This window comes from Ipomoea nil, unplaced genomic scaffold, assembly GCF_001879475.1.
Source record: "Ipomoea nil cultivar Tokyo-kokei standard unplaced genomic scaffold, Asagao_1.1 scaffold2921, whole genome shotgun sequence".
In the NCBI taxonomy this organism is placed as follows: domain Eukaryota; kingdom Viridiplantae; phylum Streptophyta; class Magnoliopsida; order Solanales; family Convolvulaceae; genus Ipomoea; species Ipomoea nil.
In genome coordinates this window covers 1542987-1565362 of record NW_017619349.1, presented here as the reverse complement: position 1 = coordinate 1565362, position 22376 = coordinate 1542987, and the positions used below count along the sequence as shown (strand labels likewise).

General features: G+C 34.5%; 2 protein-coding genes across 2 annotated transcripts; one reads left to right on the top strand and one right to left on the bottom strand.

Moving 5' to 3' along the window:
* Window positions 1-10885: 10885 nt before the first annotated feature.
* Window positions 10886-13164, top strand: LOC109161031 (protein KTI12 homolog). The gene is made up of 2 exons (XM_019309333.1): window positions 10886-11026; window positions 11922-13164. Exon 2 carries the CDS (start codon window positions 11962-11964, stop codon window positions 12868-12870), a length of 909 nt encoding a protein of 302 aa, XP_019164878.1. The 5' UTR covers window positions 10886-11026; window positions 11922-11961; the 3' UTR covers window positions 12871-13164.
* Window positions 13165-14034: 870 nt separating this feature from the next.
* On the bottom strand, window positions 14035-16946 carry LOC109160760. The gene is made up of 5 exons (XM_019308998.1): window positions 16540-16946; window positions 16319-16391; window positions 15232-15283; window positions 14942-15011; window positions 14035-14344 (listed from the first exon to the last, which is right to left on the bottom strand). The coding sequence occupies exons 1-5, from the start codon at window positions 16693-16695 to the stop codon at window positions 14258-14260; spliced, it is 438 nt and encodes a 145-aa protein (XP_019164543.1). The 5' UTR covers window positions 16696-16946; the 3' UTR covers window positions 14035-14257.
* Between the last annotated feature and the right edge of the window lie 5430 nt (window positions 16947-22376).

Genomic DNA, 22376 nt, shown 5'->3' with positions numbered 1-22376 from the left:
TGTCTAATGTATATATATTGAGTTTATATGTATGAGATTTTTTTGTTCATTGGTCAAGATGAGAGTGTTCTTTTAAGATCGAATTAATTTTGCTATAATCTTTGTGTTGATCTTTTCACTAAATAATAACACAATAAATAAATTACCTTTTCAATTCTTCCAGTTTGCAAACGCTTTCTGGTTTGCAACTTCCAATTGCAGCCTCTTTTTCTATACTGGAGAGGGATGTCCACTTCCTCATCATTTGGATTTTTCTCATCCTATAATATAATTGTGTGCAATTTGTAAGACTAGCTTAGTAGATTTACAACTTGAGTTAACATTAATTAATATCAATAACCTCAAATTGAATGTATATATATTAAGAAAATAATGTTCTAACCGGGATTAGTTGTGATCGCTTCGGTGCTCTTCTCGATGGCAGGTCACGACATGGTCCATCTCAAAAGTCCAAAAATCATTACTTTGGTCATCCAATTGTCCTCTCGTGTTAAGACAGCTCCAAAAAAACTTGATCAAATACTTCATTGAATGCCTCAAAACATCCTTTCTTTGTCAAATCACCTAACACATGCAATAATTCCATAAGTGACCAAAATGACTTCATAATATAATGTATAACAAGCAAAAATACCAAAATGTGCAAGGAAAAAGCAATAGTTTAAGACATTCATCACAAACTTTCAAATTTGCAAAATTTATATAATTTACCCCACCTTTTGCCGTTTATTTATTAATTAACAACTCTCAACTGTTTATCTAACATTCCAACTCCAACTAAATAAATGACATGGATTAGATTAGTCATCACTTTTACATGAGAACTTGTTCTCAACTGAACCCTATCCTATATACATACTAAATATGGTTTTTTTTTTTTCTTTTATAATGCTTGTATATTTTCTTTTGTATTTCCTAATTAAATTCATTTGAATATATTAATTAGTTTAATTTCCTACCAAAAAGAATGTTATATAATGCATGCTTAATAGGATGATGAGTGGTACATACTTAAGTTGAGGTTAAATCTTTTTCTTCTGCAACTTGTCTACGTATTAATTTTCATGGTATAAATTTATATTTTGTTAACAATGGGATGAATACTAATAAAATATTACACAATAGAAATAAACAACATATACAAATGATATTCTCATTATACAATTAAGAAATGACAAAGATTACAAATGCATCTATTTTTTTATTACTAAAATCCCTGAAAAGTAATCTAAAGTGCCAAAACAATTTAGGAGTGACTATCCAAAATTCATGGAAACCTGAAAGGATGACAATAATCCTAGGATACGATAAAACACATAAGAAAAGTACTAATATAAAAAATGTGTGTGTATATTTTACAAATATTTTTTCTTCATTTATGCGTAAACAAGAACTATTTATCAGCTAAAGACCTTGTGTTCGTATGGCACTTATGTGGCTCCCCTTGAGGGAAGTTCACAAGATCGAATTCTGATGGTAGGGTATTGACTCTTACTACCTTATAATAGAGTTAGTAGTATGGACGGAGCCAAAGGGGAGGCAGGGAGGTCAGTTACCCCCCCCCCCCACACCCCACCCCACCCCATATATAATCTTTGTATTAGTATAAAAAATTGTTCATTGTCACTAAAAATTGAGTTAGATTAGTTGGTAGAGCATGTGTTTGGTTATAATATTAACAAAGGTTAGGGGTTTGAATCTTATGGTTGTCAATATAGTTCTACAATTTTTTTTGGCTACTGGGCTTTAACACAATCACGTTTTAGTAGTTTTTTAAATTGGCTACTGGGTTTTAACACAATCACGTTTTAGTAGTTTTTTAAATATATACACATACATACATACATACATACATACATACATACATACATACATACATATATATATATATATATATATATATATATATATATATATATATATATATATATATATATATATATATGAGATGCGTAATTTAATTCTAATGTATTTTTTATTCAAATTATTTTATCAAATTAATTATGTTTCATATTTTGTTATGAATATTTTTATAAAGCCTAGATGTGTTTTATTTTTCGCCCATATCCAATAATATTTACACATATAGTTTTTAGTAATTTTTTTTTAAATATCTCTTTTGTTTTAATGTTTTGCATTTACAATTGGTAATTTCGCTATAGTCAAGGGACCATTTTGGTAATTAACTCTATAATAAATATAATTTTTACTTTTTAAGTCTAATATATGTAAGATTTTTATACCAAGACTATGTGGTCTAATGGTACCCGAGTTGGACTTTCATTTGGAAGGTTACAAGTTCGAGCCTCAGTGGAGGTGATATTGGTTCTTTGTGTTTCAGTAGGTTGAGAAAGTATATGAACAGATAGTAACGTTCAAAAAAAAAATGTAAGATTTTTATATTTGATATCCGAACCAAATTTATATACGTATATAACTTAACTAAAAATATATCCAAACCAATAACCTATTATGTTCACATAAAATTTAGTTTAGATAATATTAATATTTTTTTAGTTAATATTTAAAATATTTTTGGATCTATTCATTTGAATGACATGTATATAAATATATAATTTTTACTTTGAATTCTAATATAGTAATATATGTGACATTTCAATATCCGATATCCGGCCCAAACTTGTATTACGATATAACATAATTAAAAATATCTGAACTAATAATCAATTGAGTTCAATCAAGCATAAGCAAATAGTTATGTTTAATTAAGTAATGCAAACTTGATAATGTGAATAATGTCTAACTTTAAGCTTGATTGAACACTTCAAACTTGATAATGTGAATAATGTCTAACTTTAAGTATAAGCAAACAGTTATGTTTAATTAAGTAATGCAAGAAGAAAAGATAAGAGATAGTGATAAGTAAAAGAAGATGATAATGAATGTAATCATATTAATGAATAAATATGTAAGTAGATAATGGTGAGAATGTAATTATGTGGTTATAGTGACATACAACCAAATAGATAACATATGATTATGTTTTCAATTTAGAAAACAGTTTTTTTTTTTAGAAAATTGTTTCCTGTTTTCAAAATGGATAACTGTGCTAGTAAACATGTTTTCTATTTTTTGTTTTCTGTTCTCCAATTTTCCAATTTTTTTCAAAAAATTGAAAAAATTTCCAGTTAGTAAATGGACCCTAGAGTTTTAACCAACATAATTTAAATTATTAATCGTACGTATCAAAATTTCTAAATTCAGTATTTTTTTTTTTTTGAGTGTAAATTCAGTATATTTAAATATGGAATTTTAAAAAAATATTTTCAAAAATTTTGATTTAGTATAAGACGTAAATTAATTTCTCAACAATGCACGGTATGAAATTTTAATTTGAAAAAATATTTCTTAAATAATTGATAGGAAAAATCACGGTTAACACATAATTTCTTTTAAACACAATTTCTTTTAAACTGATTCGTTTCCTCTAGCTTAATGGTGATAAGAGTATTAAAGCGTCAATTTCCAATAGTACATTGAATTCTATGATTTATTCAATCACTCAAATAAACTGTATGATGGCAAATGGAGGAATACTTTGAACAAAAACACACAAGTCTGAGACTATATTGGGTCACAAAAGTCGTTTAGAATAAAATTGAGAAAAACTGTCATAGTCGAGAACTACTTTTGGGTATTAACTCAATAAAAAATAATAACGGACAATTGCATCCTTTATATAATAAAGCTATATGGTTTGGGAAATAATTAATGCCACAACATCCTTTATTAAAAAAAAAAAAAAGCACAACATTTAAAAAATAAAATAGCTATATATTATATAATCATATAAAAAATATACTTTTGAAATATAAAATAGCTATATATTATATAACATATAAAAAATGTGTTCAATTAGAGTTTAAATTTACACATACAAAATTTGAAATTTGCTTTCCAAATGTAATTATCTTAGTTATTATTTGTATTGTGAAAATTATAATATAGATGAAATACAATTAAGAATAAATCAATGTAATTATGTAAATAATCTCTATAAGTTTATTTGAATATGCACATAATTAGAGATTATATTAACCATACAAAATTATAATTATAATTTTAATTGTAATTTTGTATTCTATAAAAATACTTGACCAATAGAAGCTCAAAAATATTATTATATTAAATAATTAAAATATTTTAATTTTTCTATTTTTTATTTATATTTATAATAATGTAATTTTTTTCCGTGCATCGCGCGGATGAATTACTAGTGTGTGTGTGTGTGTGTGTATATATATATATATATATATATATATATATATATATATATATATTATTTTTATTTTATTTTAGCCGTGCGTCGCACGGGTAGAGTACTAGTTAGACATAATAACAATAAATTACAAACCAAGGTGAGGCATTGTCATAAAACTAATAAAGTGGGTTCAAACATTGAAATTGAAATGGTAGTTAGAATCAAATGTTTGATAATTGTAATAGATTTAAGTAGAGGAAATATGAATTGGAATCAAAATAAATAAATAATATAAGTAAATAAAATAAAAATAAATAAACATATAAAAATATATAATACATTTACAGTGACATACATATATGAGTATATATATTAAAGTTTCATATTTTAATGAATGGACATACCTTTTTATTTTTTTATTTCTCATTTTTATTTCAAAAGTAGGGGAAGATAAGAGTTACTCCGTATTAAAGGATTTGAATCTAATAATAAGATAAGAAAGTAGGTAAAAATAAATATAATATAACATTTATCAAATATGATAGTAAGGCACAAAATTGTCCAATCAAACGTCACTTTTTTTTTTTGGAGCAAAAGGAGGGTAAAAACCCGGGGTTAGCTACTACAGGATACCAAGCGCATGCTAAGCGCTTCCACGCTGAACTCTAGCTCCAACCATGTCTTCCCAAAGTAGCGTTCGTACCGCCCCCGGCGGAGAAACGAGGATCGTCGTGCCCAACGCATGGGCGAGCGCAGAGGCCGCAAGCTCGTCAGCGACCCGGTTCTGCTCCCTTACTATGTGCCTGAACTGCACGTCCTCAAATCTACCTCTTTCCCGTATGCAGGCCAGCAGAACATTTCGCCTTTTACCCATACCATGTGAGCTCGAACTGAGGGCCTGAACAATGCTAGCAGAGTCGCTTTCCACGATTAGCCGCTGCACCCCGAGGTTTGCCGCCAATCGAAGCTCCTGAAGGACTGCCCACGCCTCAGCTTCCTCCGCAGAACACGACCCAATGTGGTGATGAAAGCCATGAACCCATCGCCCCTGGCTGTCTCGGATAACGCCTCCACACCCCGCCCGCTTCGACGCCCCCTTGCAGCAGCCGTCCACGTTCAGCTTGAGCCATCCCGCACAAGGCTTCTCCCATGCTGACGCGTCAGCCGTAGCAGTGCCATGTCTCGCCGTGGGCGCCCAACGCTTCTGAAAGGCAGCCTTCACTTTCGCACATTGATCACGGATCCAATGGCAACGGTGGGCGTAGCTTGTCAACTGCCCTTCGAACACCCGTGCGTTGCGCCATCTCCAGCACCACCACAAAGAAATCCCGAAAATCTCCCGCCACCCCTCCGGGAAGCCCAGTCGGGTTCCGGCCTTCAGGTTGACTGCGAGCCACCGTGCCCAATCCAGACCTTTGAGCCGCTGCACTGTTGCCGGTGAGAGCAGCGACTCCCACATTCCCTCCACCGCCGGTCAGTCCCTGAAGATGTGAAGTAGCGTTTCCGGAGTACCTGCACAACAAAAACACGAATTATCACTTGTGAAATGCCTCTTAACCCTTTCAACGTTAGTCATCACTTTCTCGTGCTTCACAAGCCAGAGAAAGGCCACCATTTTGCTGGGGATTCAAATTTTCCAAATAGCTTTCCAGTCCGTGTCTAACACCCCATCATGCTCCGCCTCCAAGATCTCATAAGCCGAGCTAATCGTGAAATTCCCGCTTAAATCCTTGCTCCAGCCCCAAGTATCGTCTGCATCTTCCTCCTCTAGAACAATATGGCCATTAACCCTGGCTTTCCAGGCCTCAGGAAGTGCATCGCCGAGTAGCTCCTATTTCCACCCGCGTCCTTGCTCCCAGTAATCCGCCACCGTCGCATACAGCTCCGGCAGCGGGAGCGGGGCGCTAATATGTTCGAACAGCTTGTGATCCGTCGCCCAGCTATCCATCCAGAACTGAGTGTGCCTCCCGTTGCGAACGACCCTAGTCAATCCCCGTTCCAGCACATGAGTCGCGCTGGTAATTCCTCTCCACACATTCGACGCACGGCCTCCAGCTGCCCCACCTTGCAGTCCACTTCGCCCAAAATACTTGTGTTGCAAAGCTTGCACCCAGACGGTGTCGGGCTCGGTCTTCATGCGCCAGCCTAGCTTTGCCATAAAAGCCAGGTTAACGTCGTGGAGATTGCGAATTCCCAAACCTCCCCTCTGTTTGTCGCGCGTCACTGTCTCCCACTTGACCAGACTTGTGACCCAATTGGCGCCGTCGCCACCCCATAGGAAGTTTTGTATGAGCTTTTCTAGCTTGTCACAAATCCCTCGCGGCATCCATACCGTCTGCATTGTGTAAGTAGGCATCGCGCTAAGCACTGCCTTGGCCATTGTGATGCGTCTGGCGAGAGTCAAAGTCTTGGCCTTCCACCCTTCTAGCCTAGCTGTTACTCTCTCAATTAGGCCGGCGTACAACCCTTGTGTTACACGACCATGTATCGAAGGCACACCGAGGTATCGGCCCAAATCCGTGGTTCTGGCGATGCGCAGCGCACCGGAGATTTCCTCAGCCACGGCCTCAGGAGTATTCTTTGAAAAAAAGACCTGAGATTTAGTGTATAGCTCTTGACGTTTTATGCGTTTCTTGAAATTTACAAATTCCCATATATATTGTAAAATATAAATAATTATCATGTTCTTGAATTTGAATTTTTTTTTAATTGATCTATTATTTTCATTAATCATTTTCAATATAGCCATTGTGTTGGGAAAATAGATATTAACGTTCGTGCAAGACGCATTTTTTTGATATTATATATAATTAATAGTAACATTTTACAATCACAATTATTATTAAACTCAAATATTTTTATTATTATGATAAAAGCAAGAAATTGTTAAAATGGATGCAAATATTCATCAACTGCAACATATATATTATATAGTGCTTTGAACATCAACTTTTCAACGTCATCTCCCCTCCATCTTATAGGATGGTCAAGGTTAGAACAACTAGGCACTAGCTACTTTACTATTTTAAAGTTGATGATGATCATTGTTTAGGATTTAGATTTGTAGAAACCAATATCTCCACTATTTCATATCCCATACCAAAATCATATGTTGAAATTGACAAAGGTGGTTGGCGAAGGTTTAGTTCAAATTGATGAGGGTGGTTGGATAGGGTCTGGACCCTTAGGCACCAACCTCTTCACCATCCCATATGCCATATCAAAATCATCTGTTGAAATTGATGAGGGTGGTTGGATAGGGTCTGGACCCTTAGGAACCAATCTTTTTACTACTTCATATCTTGAAATTGATGATGGTGGTTGGATAGGGTCTGGACCCTTAGGAACCAATCTCTTCACTACCTCATATCTTGGAATTGATGATGGTGGTTGGATAGGATCTGGACCCTTAGGAACCAATCTTTTCACCACCTCATATCTTGGAATTGATGATGGTGGTTGGATAGGGTCTGGGCCCTTAGGAACCAATCTCTTCACCACCTCATATCTTGAAATTGATGAGGGTGGTTGGATAGGGTCTGGACCCTTCGGAACCAATCTCTTCACCACCTCATATCTTGGAATTGATGATGGTGGTTGGATAGGGTCTGGACCCTTAGGAACCAATCTCTTCACCGCTCCATATCTCATATCAAAATCATTCGTGGAAATTAATGAGGGTGGTTGGATTGGGTCTGGATCCTTAGGAACCAATCTCTTCACCACCTCATATCTGGAAATTGATGAGGGTGGTTGGATAGGGTCTGAACCCTTAGGAACCAATCTCTTCACCACCTCATATCTTGAAATTGATGAGGGTGGTTGGATAGGGTCTGGACCCTTAGGAACCAATCTCTTCATCACCCTATTGGTTGAAATTGATGAGGGTGGTTGGATAGGGTCTGGACCCTTAGGAACCAATCTCTTCACCACCTCATATCTTGAAATTGATGAGGGTGGTTGGATAGGGTCTGGACCCTTGGGAACCAATCTCTTTATCGCCCTATTGGTTGAAATTGATGAGGGAGGTTGGATAGGGTCTGGACCCTTAGGAACCAATCTCTTCACTGCCCCATATCTTATATCAAAATCATTATGATGTTGATTTTGATTTGTAGGTGATGATAAAATAAGTACAAATAAGAGAAAGAATGCAAACAAATGAAGTTGATATTCCGACTTCATTTTGAAAACAAAGAGGAAGAATAGCTCTGGAAGCTATAAGCAACGAAATGCTCTCCTATATATAATCATACAGTCATGTTAATGGTGTTGATTGTTGAAATGAATATATGGTAAATTGTACGAATTTGCTCAGATTTTATTTTTTACTATATTCAGTATATATAGCTGTATAGCTGTATATAGTAATTATAATTGATTGATTGACTGATATTAGTGAAACTGAAATCAAATAATAAATATTACTATATTGAATATAGCTTTATATAGTAAGTATAATTGATATTAATGAAATTGATAACAAATAATAAATATATTGCTATATATGATTATATAAGACAGCTGTCACAACATCTTTTTAGGAAATATACTAATCAAACGTATATTTCAATTAGTTTCCAGGAATGTTTGGTTCATGCATAAAACTTATTTTAAGAGAATATAAATATTGGTTCTTAATGTAATAAATAATGAATTATGAATATAATTCACTAATAAAAATTATTATTATTATTATTATTATTATTATTATTATTATTAGTTAATTCCAAAATTGATCCCTTGACTATTGACATTTATCATTTTTTTATCCTCGACTTAGTCAACTGACTATTGATTTTTATCAATTTTTCATCACCGACTTTCAATTTGACCATAAATGGTCCATTAACTATTGATTTTGTTCCAAATTTGCTTCTTTAGTTAAATATTAATTTAGTAAACATTAAATTTAAAGGTAGTAGTGTACAAATTTGGTTCTTCACATTCCCACTAATGATGAACTAACAAGGCGTTTGGTTGGAGGGAATTTAAATTTCATTTCCACTTAATTCCCATCTAATTCTAGAAGCCACTAAATTTCTTAGTTTGGTTGGAAGGAATTGCAATTCCCTCATATTCATGGAATTAAAATCCCATGTCCCCCCTTTGGATTTTAATTCCATGGATCTTGGGAAGAAAAAAGATAATGATGAAACAAAATTACCCTCCCATTTTTTAACCTAAAATTGATGTCTGACAACAACAATGGGTATTTTTGGACTTTATACTACTTATTCTCTTTTAATTTCCATGTATACCAAACATTGGAATTGAAATTCCAAGTAATTTTATTCATGTAAACGAAACACTGAAATTTAAATTCTCACTTTATTCCCAGTAATTCATCTCCCATGGAATTGCAATTCTTTTTCATGTAATTCTCTCCTTCCAACCAAATGCCCCGTAAATGTATTAAGGATCTGCTTAGAAACTCGAAAAATGACTTCCGGAAGTCATTTACCCGTGTTTGATTATTCAAGAAAAATAAAGTTAAAATAAAATGTTCACTCTAGTCAATACCTTACCTTTAACGATAACCTTTTGCTACCAGTCTTACCTTAAAAGTCTCTACTTTACCATCTGAACCTATTTTTCTTTTGGAAGATTTATTTACACCCAAAAGATATTATACTTGATGATCTACTAAAGTCCAAGCATGGTTTCAATACATAGATTCCATTTCAAATTTCATGGATTATTTTCAACATCTAGAATCGGTATCTGATTTCCCATCTTCATAAGTGGTAGGATCATCACAGGACTTATCATCTCCAACTACAAAGAGTACTATACCTTTGTGTCATAGAGATAACTATATCTATCCCTATCTGTTGCACTACAAAGAGTAATATGAAAATTAATAATAAAAATTTTCAATATTCCATATTAGTAAATGTAGTTTATTTACTCAACAATCCTTATACCATGGACCAGGGTTCACAGTGTATTGCGGACCCTAATGTATGTGTATGTGACTTATATTGTGAGTTTTGGTGCATTGTGTTATGAAATTCTATACCTTAAGAGTATGAATTATGTACTTGTGTTATGAATTGTTGTCTTGTGTTGTGAAATTTTGTGTCTATGAACATAAATTATGTATCTAAATCAGATTTGAAAAATAAGTAAATATAAAACATGTGTATATGTCTTGTGTTATGAAATTTTATACCTTACAAATATGAATTATGTACATTATTATTTCGTTCCAGGATTCATAATGCAGCAATTATATCGTGGACCATGGTCCAAAAACGGCGTCGTTTCTTTAAGTAAAGAAAGGGCAGTCGTTACAGTTTAACAGAGCGCGTATTTTTGGTGTGTTAATTACTTTAAGAGTATGAATTATATACCTGAAACAAATTAGTAATTGTGTTTTGTGTTATGAATTTGTGTTGTGTTGTGAAATTTTGCGCTTATGAACACAAATTATGTACCTAAATCAGATTTGAAAAATAAGTAAATATATAACATATGTATATATGTCTTGTGTTGTGATGTTTTATGTTGTGTTATGAAATTTTATACCTTACAAATATGAGTTCGGTACATTATTTCGTTCCAGGATTCATAATGCTACGTGGACTCTAGTCCATGATATATATTGCCTTTACTCAACAATTAGGCCTCCAAAGTCCATAGCCTGGCCCATCGTTAAGTATGGTGAGAGTCCGAGAGCCCAAATTGCGTTTCAGAACTAGAATCAGCTTTTTCTCTAATTTCCCTCTCTCGTTTCCGCCTCGCTTCCCGGTTTGGCTGCGTTATTGTGAAGCAGCATCAGCCGCGTTCTGTTACTCTCAGGTAAGGAATCCAGTTTTCTTGTGCCCATGTATTTGGGATATTGTATAATCTGCAGTTGTTTTGTGCCCACCAACTGTTCGATGAAAGTTTTGGATTCACAAACTAACGGGTAAAGACTAAAGAGGGAGAAAGGTAGCAATTGTATAGAGCTGCCACGTTAAAAATAAAATGGAAAAGAAAATTGGAGTATAGGAGGGTTAAGGGAGTTCTACAATCTGTACTGATTATCTGACATTATTTCTGTTGGGATGCTTAAAGTAAATAATGGTGTTGGGATTATTTTCTTTTTAAGAAAAATAATGATCCTAGGTATGCTTGGTAAGGTGGAATGGCAAGAAACCAATTCTGGAGAGGAACTGATATTCTTTGATTAAATATGTTAAAATAATTCAATGATATATAGTGTGAATTTGTTATTCTTCCTTGCTAGGGAACAAATATTCATTCCATGTAGTACCAAAGAAAAGAAAAAAAAGCTGTGAAATGGGCATACCAAATGCATAAAATGGCCTAGAGGTCAAAATCACAATTCCTTTCTGATATGATTCTTGCATACTTAAATGGAGCCTTTTGATTTGTCTGTATTATTCTTTTGCTTGGTGAATGGTGATCTAAGGTATTTTCATGTTGCAATTTTTACTATCTAAATATCAAAATCGAGAACTTTAATGTAGCTTAATATTGGTGAAAAATTAAAAAGGATCCAGTTTAAGCAATTGAGCATGTAAGTCTGACTACTCCTATTGGAATGGGTCGAGAAACTGGCTGTATTATGTAAGAAATACAGTGACTATGGAAGTAATCTTTTAACCGGGTAGAGTGTGTGTTCTTAATTAGTTGATCACCTCATGAATAATCTCTACTCTAACTAATGTATATTTCTATCTTCGAGCAGATAAGAATAGACTTAAAAGAGTGTATTTCAGCTTTCGTGCATGGCATTAGTTGTTATATGTGGTCAACCATGCAGTGGGAAATCAACTGCTGCAGCCTGCTTGGCTAACGCTCTTAGTGACACAGAGGCCAAGCCATCACTCAGAATTATTGATGAAGCCTCCTTTCATCTTAGCCGTAACCAAAGCTATGCTGACATGACTGCAGAAAAGAACCTACGGGGTGTCTTAAGGTCTGAAGTCGATAGATCTTTGTCAAAAGATAGTATAATTATCGTGGATTCCTTAAATAGCATAAAGGGTTACAGATATGAGTTATGGTGTTTGGCCCGCGCAGCAGGGACGAGATACTGTGTTGTCTACTGTGATACAGAAGAGAACATGTGCCGAACATGGAACGAAGAACGGAAGGAGAAAGGCGAGCCTGCATATGATGATAGAATTTTTGAAGATTTGTTTAGAAGGTTCGAGAGGCCAGATAGCAAAAACAGATGGGATTCTCCGCTGTTTGAATTATGGCCAGCAAGAGATGCGATTGATAAATCATCTCAGGCTATTTTAGATGCTGTTTCATACTTGACCAAAAGAGTCGACTCTAAAACCAGGGATGTTAAAATCTTACAGCCAACAATCGCAACACAAACTGCACGCACTTCGGAGGCTAATTCTCTGTACGAGATGGACAAAGCTACTCAAGAAGTAATCAATGCCATCGTTGAAGCACAATCTAATGCGCTTGGGGGCCCTCTCAATGGTGTATCTCTTGGGCCAGATTTACCGAGTATTGATATTTCAAGATCTGTTGGCTTGCCAGAGTTGCGTAGGCTGCGGCGAACTTTCATTAAGCTGGCTGGGCAGACTAGCTTGAGTGGAAGACCTCCTCCTTCAGATGCTTCTAGTGCAAAGAGGATGTTTGTTGATTACTTAAACAGAGAACTAGGAAATAATTGAAGAATTAATTATGATGCAGATGATAGTTCTTGATTCATGGCCTTGATATTCTAGTGAACAAACATTATAGCATTACATAATATATATTATTGTGAGAGGGCAGACCAAGGGGAGCTTTTTCTGGAATTTGTGTTGTGCTTATGGAGTTGTAAATCTGGAGCTCAGAAATTAATTACTGAGTACAGAGTACTTTAGTGTAATTTGTTGTTGGAAAATGCTATTTGCTTTTAAATCTTGTCTCAAATGATGGAGCTTGGAATAAGTATTACAACTCATTGGTTATTCTGGCCACAATTGACCAAGCCTTGAGTTGAGATAAGTAACATAACTGGCTTTTTCTGTTATTCTAGTAGTGGCAAGGACAGCTCTTAGTTCATACCATGTAAACAATATGATTAGATTCTACTGAGAAAATTTAAAAAAATGTCTCAATTGCACATAGTTTACTTGTTTGATGATTCAATTGCACACTTTTGAAGTTCAGCGATTGATACAGTACTCAAGTCAAGATCCTAACTCCATCACAAAAGCTAGCATATGAGTGAACTGTAGAGGCGATGTGGGATTGTATCATTGCCCCACCCCTTGAGAAGTCGACGCCCACGGCGGCTTACTCTAGACGGCTCACGCTCCCTCTTCCCTTTTAGATGGCTTCACTCCGGACCTTATCAAGCACTAGTTAGCCCTTTTCTAAGTCGCCCCCCTCAGCTAGGCTGGCACCGGATGAGTGGACAGCTTCACTCCGAACTCTTCTCAGTTTCCTTTGAACCTTATCAAGCACCCCTTTCCCACAATCCCACCGCACTCCGGCCTCTCAACAAGAATACCAACCTTATCAAGCACCGGGTAGCCCTCTTCTAGATAGCCCTTTCCCACAATCCCACCGCACTCCGGCCTCTCAACAAGAGTACCAAATTATACGGTACTCAAGTCAAGACCCTAACTCCACCATAAAAGCTAATAAATTATGGAGCCAATGTGGGATCATATCAGTGATCCAATTGCACATAAACCGACATAGTTACACTTTTTTTCAAGGATTAATTCCTACTAACAGTAATTCTGTGTGGGTATTTTAGTCTTATTATTTGTGAATAATGGATAATTTAATCTTTAGTATTTAAGAGTTTATATAATTATACCTTGTGTTTCAAGACATTCAACTAATAAACTAGACTGTGTCTGGCTATTTATGCATATATAGTGATTACAAATCTACAAGCAATAACTTAGAAGACAATATTCTAAGATCTGGAAGTGTTTATTTAGGATATTGAAGACAAAATTCAGTTTCCCTGCCAAGTTATCACAATCTACAAAAGGTAGTCTGAAGATAACGATCAAGGAAACAAAAAGACAAACTTGATCCTAGCTTTGTCATACACATTTAAGATTCTTCCTTGGAGAAATAGCTTTGAGGCAAGCTAAATTCTTCCTCTTGATTCAGAATTTCTCCCTCATCATCGTCTGCTTTCTGAAATTAACAAACACCAAGCAAGCATGGAAGAAATGTTCGTTATGAACTTCTAGTGTCAAAATCAGTGACTCCAAGCATTACATCTAGCAATTGTAATGAGTAATCTCGGGACCTTTAAAATAATTGCATATATTTGTGAAGTCCAAAGTCTAAAGCATAGCAACAAGTCCATACATATGGCTCTCAATGTTTCTTATATATTATGCCCGCCTGCCATTTGCATGCTTTACAAGTTCTGTTTTAGGATACACATTGATCAACCCCGTTAAATTTACTTCAATAAGCTCAAAATATGCATTTTAACACACGAAAAGAACATATTATTTACCACAAAATTTCAATTCTGAGTTATTTATAAAAAGATTTGGATCACAATGTTCTTAGTTCGGTGAGCTTTATCAAAGGTTAAATATCAAAGGAAATGTAAACAATGTTAAGATCACAATACTCACAGTTAGGGGAGCAAAATGCATAATTGCATACACTTTGTATGTATACATTTGACACATTAAAGTGGCAGCCTTCACATCCACAATCTGGGCTACACACAATGTTGCATGAACATATAACAAAATCTAGTATTAATGGACCTACCAGCATTTCCAAGTTGTAGAAGCGATCCAACAACTTCAATACATCAGCGGCAGTGAAGTGCTTATTAAAACTGCAAGAAGTTGAATCTATAAGAACACAGATGATAAGGTGAAGTTATATTAGTGTTATCATATTCTATTATTAGTATTAGGGTTGTAAATATTTGGTTTTGTTCTTCTAGGAGTAGCATAATACAAAGCTAACAGATAACTTATGAAAAGCATAAAAAAGAATTTGGTGCAAGTTTCCTATGGAAGAACAAAGAGAGAGCACAGAATAGTCAAGCAAACCTCCTTCGCAGATATTCTGTTAACCCATAAAGGACAAAGTGACGATGAACTCCTGCAAGAAAGATCAAGTGTTAGGTATCTCAACACCCAGATAGTCGGAGAAAGAAAATGCAACTCTTTCAGAAACTTGTAGGCAGAATAGACAAAAGGATCCTCAAACAATTTCAAGAATCCTGACTATTTTGTCATTAAATAGGGCAACATTTTTAGTTTTTTACTACATCATAATCATTATTGAGGTTATTTCGAGCTTTTTTTTTTTTAATCATTCAAGATGCAATTAATGCAATATGATCTTATTGGATTAATATATTCTTTTGTTGCAGCATCTTTAGAAGACCTTGATATACAAGATACATTAGGGATTGAAGCCTTACATGCCCATAGCACTTGTAATACTATCACAGCTCTAGCATTTACAAAGGTCATGAATCATTAATGCCATTAGATTTTCATGGTTTCCATGGAAGATATAATTACACCAGAAACTCATAATTTGGTACTTGTCAAATCTAAGGTAGAAGTTCAGCTTCACAATAACTCTACTCCAACACCTAATTTGGAGACTATCATGCTCCAATTAAAGGTCAAAAACAAGCCAAACCTTAGAGATCACACACTGAGAGAACAAGAGAGAGAGAGAGAGAGAGAGAGAGAGAGAGAGAAGCATATCGAACAAATCCACTTTCATCCATATACTCCATTTCAAATTATCAAAACATAATACACGGAGAAAGAAACTAAATGCAAGAATAAATCAATATGCCAGATAATTCCACGGGCGTGATCTTTTGATAACTAAAGAAAAATTTGTTAAAGAATACCCATAGCCCAGAATGAATAATAAACTGCTAGATTCCCATAAACACTACACAACTCAATTTTATATAAAACTGTCCTGACATCAAAAAATGGCATTATTTTATAGAAAAAAGAGTATGATTTCGAATTCTAAGCAAGCTGACTTTAATCCAGTGGTATAGGCTGTAGACTCAAATTGTAAGAAATCACAAGCTCAACTCAAATTATGACAGAGTAATTAAAAGGAAACAGAATGTAAAAACAGCAAGAAAAGAAAAGAAAATGCCTCTTAATTTGGCGGGAGGATAGATTTCAAGAGCTTCCAGCAACCTCAGCTCCAATTCCACCTGCGATTGCTCCTACAATTTCACAAACCAAAACAAAACGGAAAAGTAATCAAAGAAGAAATACAGATAAAAGCATGTTAGAACACCCATATTCTCGCCGCGCATATGCATACACGTCTAGTCTACACACAACAATACGTATATGTGAAGAGAGAAAGACCTTGCGGAGAGATGAAGATGGAGGCTTGCAAGGAGAATGTACGGACACGCCGTCCTGTTCTTCCTGCTCTTCTTCTTCCTCCTCCTCCTCCTCGACCTGCTCCCTTTTCACCTCTTCCTTCTTACCTTTACTGTTGGCCCCTGTGTTTTGACCCATTTTCGTGATCCGAATTTTTCTTCGGTTTTCGGAAGCGATTCCACAAAAACGCTCTTTTGATTCCGTGTTTTGGCCTCTTGGAATGGAAGAGTTGAAGGAGGGCTATATACACATATACACAATTCTGTATCTATATATTTGTGGAAGCTGGGAACGTTATGAACATGAAATTGGAAATGAATTTTGAAAATTTGTGATCAAAACTTAGGGATTTTAACTATTTTTTTAGTCTGAAATGAAAGTAAATGGGCTGAATGCCATTTTGGGCTATGGACTGAGAAGGGGGAAAAACTAAATCATCCATGTCATTTTGTAGTTTTTTATTTTTGGGATAATCCAGATTTCCGACTTTACTTGATGGGGAATATATTCCGATTCGAATTCTCTATAAACCCGTATACTCAATTATAATTGGGTCGAGATCAAACGATTCAGGTCAACAAGTCAAAGTCAAACCCGTCAATGTTTATGCCTATATAAGGGGCATTAACCTTTCATTTTAGGGGTTCCTCTTCTTCCTCACTATCTCTAGAATATGTACTATACATCACACAAGAACAATGAAAAAGAGTCTTTGAGCTAATATTTTACCATGTCTACTCTTGATTCATACATACAGTATACACTTCACATACATTGGGTAATTAACCGTATCAGACTGTATCTTGAATTAATTCCATTTTAATTCATGATCAAAGAAGATAAATTGAACCAATTTAATTTTTTTGTGCGAAAATTTGAACCATTACATTGTCGTTAAAAGCAAGTCTTAAGTGATCTTTTAATCGACTAGACTAATATCTTAAAAGTATATGAGATGTTTGGTAAATATATGTTAGATGATAGCTGTTAGTTGATTGGGTTAGTGGGTTTGACTAGCTAGTTAATAGCATTAGCTGATTGTAGAAAGGTGTTTGGTAAATTAGTTGTTAGTTGATAGCTGATTACATATAAAATGACTTTCTTAATAAGCTAATCAAAAAAAGTTATTTTGAACAATTTAAATTTTGTATTTTGGAAAAATAAGTTGTTACAAAAAAGTTAATTAATCAAATACTGATATTTGTTGTTATGAGCCATTGTTAGCATTGACAAATGGACTTTTTTGCTAATTAGAGCAACCCCATTAAGGGGTTGTTCACAGTTTTTAAGAAAAAATTGTCACCTTGAAAGAGAGATAGTGAGGAGAGAGAGAAGTCAAGTTCGTCCCATAAATATGAAGGTTTTTCAGAAAATGGGACCCACTACTTTTTTGAGTCAATCTCGCGCATGCTGCGTGAAGGCCATAATGGCACCCAGCAGGCGTGTGCAGTGGCGTGTTAATGGCCCCTGTTTTACTTTGTTTTTTTTTTTTTTTAATTAGCATTTGTTTTTTGTTTTTTCTTACCATCTTTTCTTTTCTAATTACATTTGCAAAGATTTCTCAAAAACCACAAAGAACGCTTAACTATTGAGGATGCCATTATAAATCTGATGGGACGCATAACTAAGTGGGCTTTTAGGCTTTAGAGATGGCTGTGATCATTTCTAACATATTATGTACATAAAATAGGAGACAATGACAGACCATACCAATGTGGGGTCCATGTTTTCCTGGCCCCATCATGAAGCAAAAATTATTAGTGTATAATAGTTCAAAATAAAAGGTAACACTTGGATAGGATTGTCTCATTATCTTTATTCGTGAGATGCGTCGAATTAATATGTAAATGTAATATTTATACTAACAAATGTAATGCTAAATATTACATTTTATCTTGACCCTACTTGTCTCACGGACAAAGATTCGTGAGACAGTCTTACACAAGTTTTTGCCCAAAACAAATTAATCTTAAAGCATTTTTTTTTTGATGATTTTTGACAAAAAAAAAAAAAAAAAAAAAAAAAAAAAAAAAAAAAAAAAAACTGATGGGATGGTTTTTAAGCAAATGGAAAGCATTTCAACCTTGTGACTTTCCATAATGTATTGCCTTTCTATGCTCATTGATTGATGATTACTAACACTTTGAAGTTTTTCTATTGCATTTAAATTGAAGCCTGGTGGCAAAGAATTTATTTATTCTAGTTGGCCATGTCTTTTGTTTTCGCAACTGATGACGAGTGTTCCTGGGCATAAGAGTTTATTTTTATGTCTCACTAAAGTGAAGTTGGCCGACTATCCTACTCCAAAAGGAGGAAGTTTTACTATTTTGATTCTCACTCAAGAAGTTTTACTACAAGCTAAGAATGGGCAGGAGCGGGGTGGAAGTGGGGGACGGTAAGACTTTCTCATATAATATATATTATATATTGTGGATTTTAATTATATGGTGCAAGTGGATTAGGTCCATTATATTAAGTAATTGGTTAGACTGGATATTCAGGTTTAGTCTATATTTCACTAATATGCCTATATAAAAGTATGTATTGATAAGATACATGACATCAATTATATAGCATCTAAAGTTATGATACTCATGCTACTCGGAATAATACCAAGGGTTTTGAGTCAAGTGTAAAACAAAATGGCTAACATTATTTTGCAGGGTCTATTCTTCAAGAGGCAACACAATAAGATCAACTATGACCAGAGATCTACATTGCTTTGGCTTCCACTACTACAAGATTAGGTTTCTCATAGATTCTACTATGTATGGTTAGACTATATTGAGAAAAGTGTCAAATAGGCCCCTAAACTTTACATCAAAGGTCAATTAGCCCTCTAAACTTTACAAAAGTGCAATTAAACCCTTAAACATGTCAAATTGGGTCAATAAAATCCAAAAATTGATAAATGACCTGTTATTACAGGTAATTTCAATTCCAGCGTCAGATTCCAGCCACTGGCGGAGAATTCCGGCCACCGATGGAAAAATCCGATCACCGACGAAGAATTCCGGTCTTCTCCAATGGAGAAGGCGACTAGATCTGGGCGGTCTTCTCCACTGGAGAAGACGGCCAGATTTGGCCGTCCTTCTCCAATGGAGAAGACGGTCAGATCTGGTCGTTCTTCTCCAATGGAGAAGGCGGCCGTCCGGTCGTCTTATCCAGTGGAAGACGACTGGACGGCCGGATTTTGTCGCCGGTGACCGGATTTTGTCGTCGGTTGTCGAAATTCGTTGCCGGAATTGAAATGACCTGTAATAACAGGTCATTTACCGGTTTTTGGGCTTCGTTGACTCAACTTGACATGTTTGAGGGTTTAATTGCACTTTTGTAAAGTTTAGAGGGCCAATTGACCTTTGAGGTAAAGTTTAGGGGTCTATTTGACCCTTTTCTCGACTATATTTAAATCTAACAGAGACAACTACCCCATTCCCCTTCCCCCACCCCAATCCATGGATACACCCCTACAAGTGTGGCAACAATATCCTAATAAAAAAAAAAAAGTATTCTTTAACGAGCCCTTACATCAATGTAACAAATTCCATCTCCAACCCCCTCCATTCCCCTCTCCCCCAAATCGTAATTTTTATGCTTGTTATCTTTGTAAGAAAAATAAAAATCAGACAATTAAAGGACTCTTTATAAATCGATACTTGATTCACATTAAATTAAAGAATTCACATCATGGTGACTAGAAACCAATTGGGTGTGGGATGAAACCCACATGCATGCTTTGTGGGATGATGCAATCATGACTATTAGGGCATAAAGGAGGGGGGTTGAGGGTTGTAGCATTGAAGTGTGGTTGGCATGTCCCTCTCCTTTTTGGCTTTGCATATGCTATAGCATTAAAACATATTACCAAACTTGGTCTTAATTTGCTCTTTTTCGTCTTCTTTTTGGTATAATGTTGCCTCGTTTTAGAAAGTGAGCTATAAAGGAAAAACTTTTTGCACACAGCATCAGCATCTTCCATTTCTGTGCACTCAATCCTTCAAAGCCACAATGCCACAATGGCAATACTACTATACAAGCATCTTTATTGTTTTTTTATTATTATTTAAATAATACCAAACAACTATCAGCTAACAGCTAATTTACCAAATATCTTTCTACGATCAGCTAATGTTATGAACTAGTTATACCTTCTAATTAACCCAATCAGTTAACAGTTATCAGCTAATAGCCATTTACCAAAGAGGGTCAAGGACTTCTTTAATGCAAATCAAAGTACAAATCGTTGACAATAACAGAAGGAGGTATAGAAGACCACTCTTGTCGCACATACATAAAACATGCTTCCCTAACAAGGCTATGGGCTACATACTCTATTCGCAATACGACTAACATGAGAGATAGTTGTATCTTTACTTTTATATATTCACATTGTGTAATTAGAACAAGTTTACAGTATATTTATTTATTTTCAGTGTTTTTTCTTAAATTGAAAATTATTGGAATATTTAGATAATATTAATCGGACCAGTAAAAGCAATAACAAAGTATGAAATTATCGGAGTAGTCTTGCCATTTCCATTTTTGGAACAAATACATCATCATACTTGATTGTGTCAAAAAAAAAAAAAAAAAAAAAATAATAATAATAATAATAATAATAATAAGGCATGGGCATTATGTGGGTCTTTAATAGATCGAATTAAACAAAATAATAATTAAACTTTATTAAATTATTAATTTCAAAATATTTAACTATAATTAACACAATAAATAAATATTACTTGATTAAGGTCACATATACTTTCAAAGGACCACGATCCATTTACTCCATTTAGACCAAAATAGTATTAGGAATTTGTCCATACCAACCGTTCAATTGGTATTCATGTAATAAATTGTAAATAAATAAAGACGTAAAATTGATACCTGACAATCATAATGCAGTGACTCCTTGTAGATACTAAATACTGGTAATTCTCTCACTTAAAATGTTGTTGAGTCACTGTAATTTACTTCAACATCATGTCTGTCTATCAAGATTAGATGTAGAGGAGCTCGTATGAGTTTACATCACTGGTTTAGTAAGTAGTATTTGGAGGAAAAAATCAATGTTCGAAACTCAACAATGACAGTGTAGGAATTATACCTAAAGTGTGCAAATCCTTAGTGCACATTGATATTTGACCATATTTGATTAGCACTGAATTACTATAAGAATTATACATAAAGTGGGTAGATCCCTTATGCACACCGATATTTGACTATGTTTGCTGAATTACTGTAATTTACATCTTCGTAAATGTTTTGTGGGGAGTCCTTGTCATTGGAAATTCACCACACAAAATACTATTAGGGATTTGGTGATTCAACACAATTTAATGCCAAGGCCGACACCATAATTGCTCACTACGCCACCACAATTGTAGGCCGTATGCGTTTAGTACATTTGCAACCGGGCCCTGCTGCTACCATTTCCAAACCCAACATTTTTTCTTTAATTTCCTACTTACAAACTTATTTTTATTTATTACTCCGTATAAGATACTTTTAAAAATTATACTTCCCTTCTTTCATTTAGCATGACTTATTCATATGTGTGTGCTAAAGACTACAAAAAAAAAGTATATGTCTAAAATTTTATATAAAAAAATTCAGATTCAATCATTACTCTACTTAAAAACAAAAATTCTTTCCACAATTGTTTTTTGGTAACCACAAAATTCTAATTAAATTCAATTCTGCACATTCAAATATTAGTTGTGAACTTTTTTCGTAAATAAAATTAAAAAAAAAAAACATCTTTTTTTTTTTGTGACAATCTCACCAGAGAGCCATGTCGTTCATTAGTAGGGCGTTTC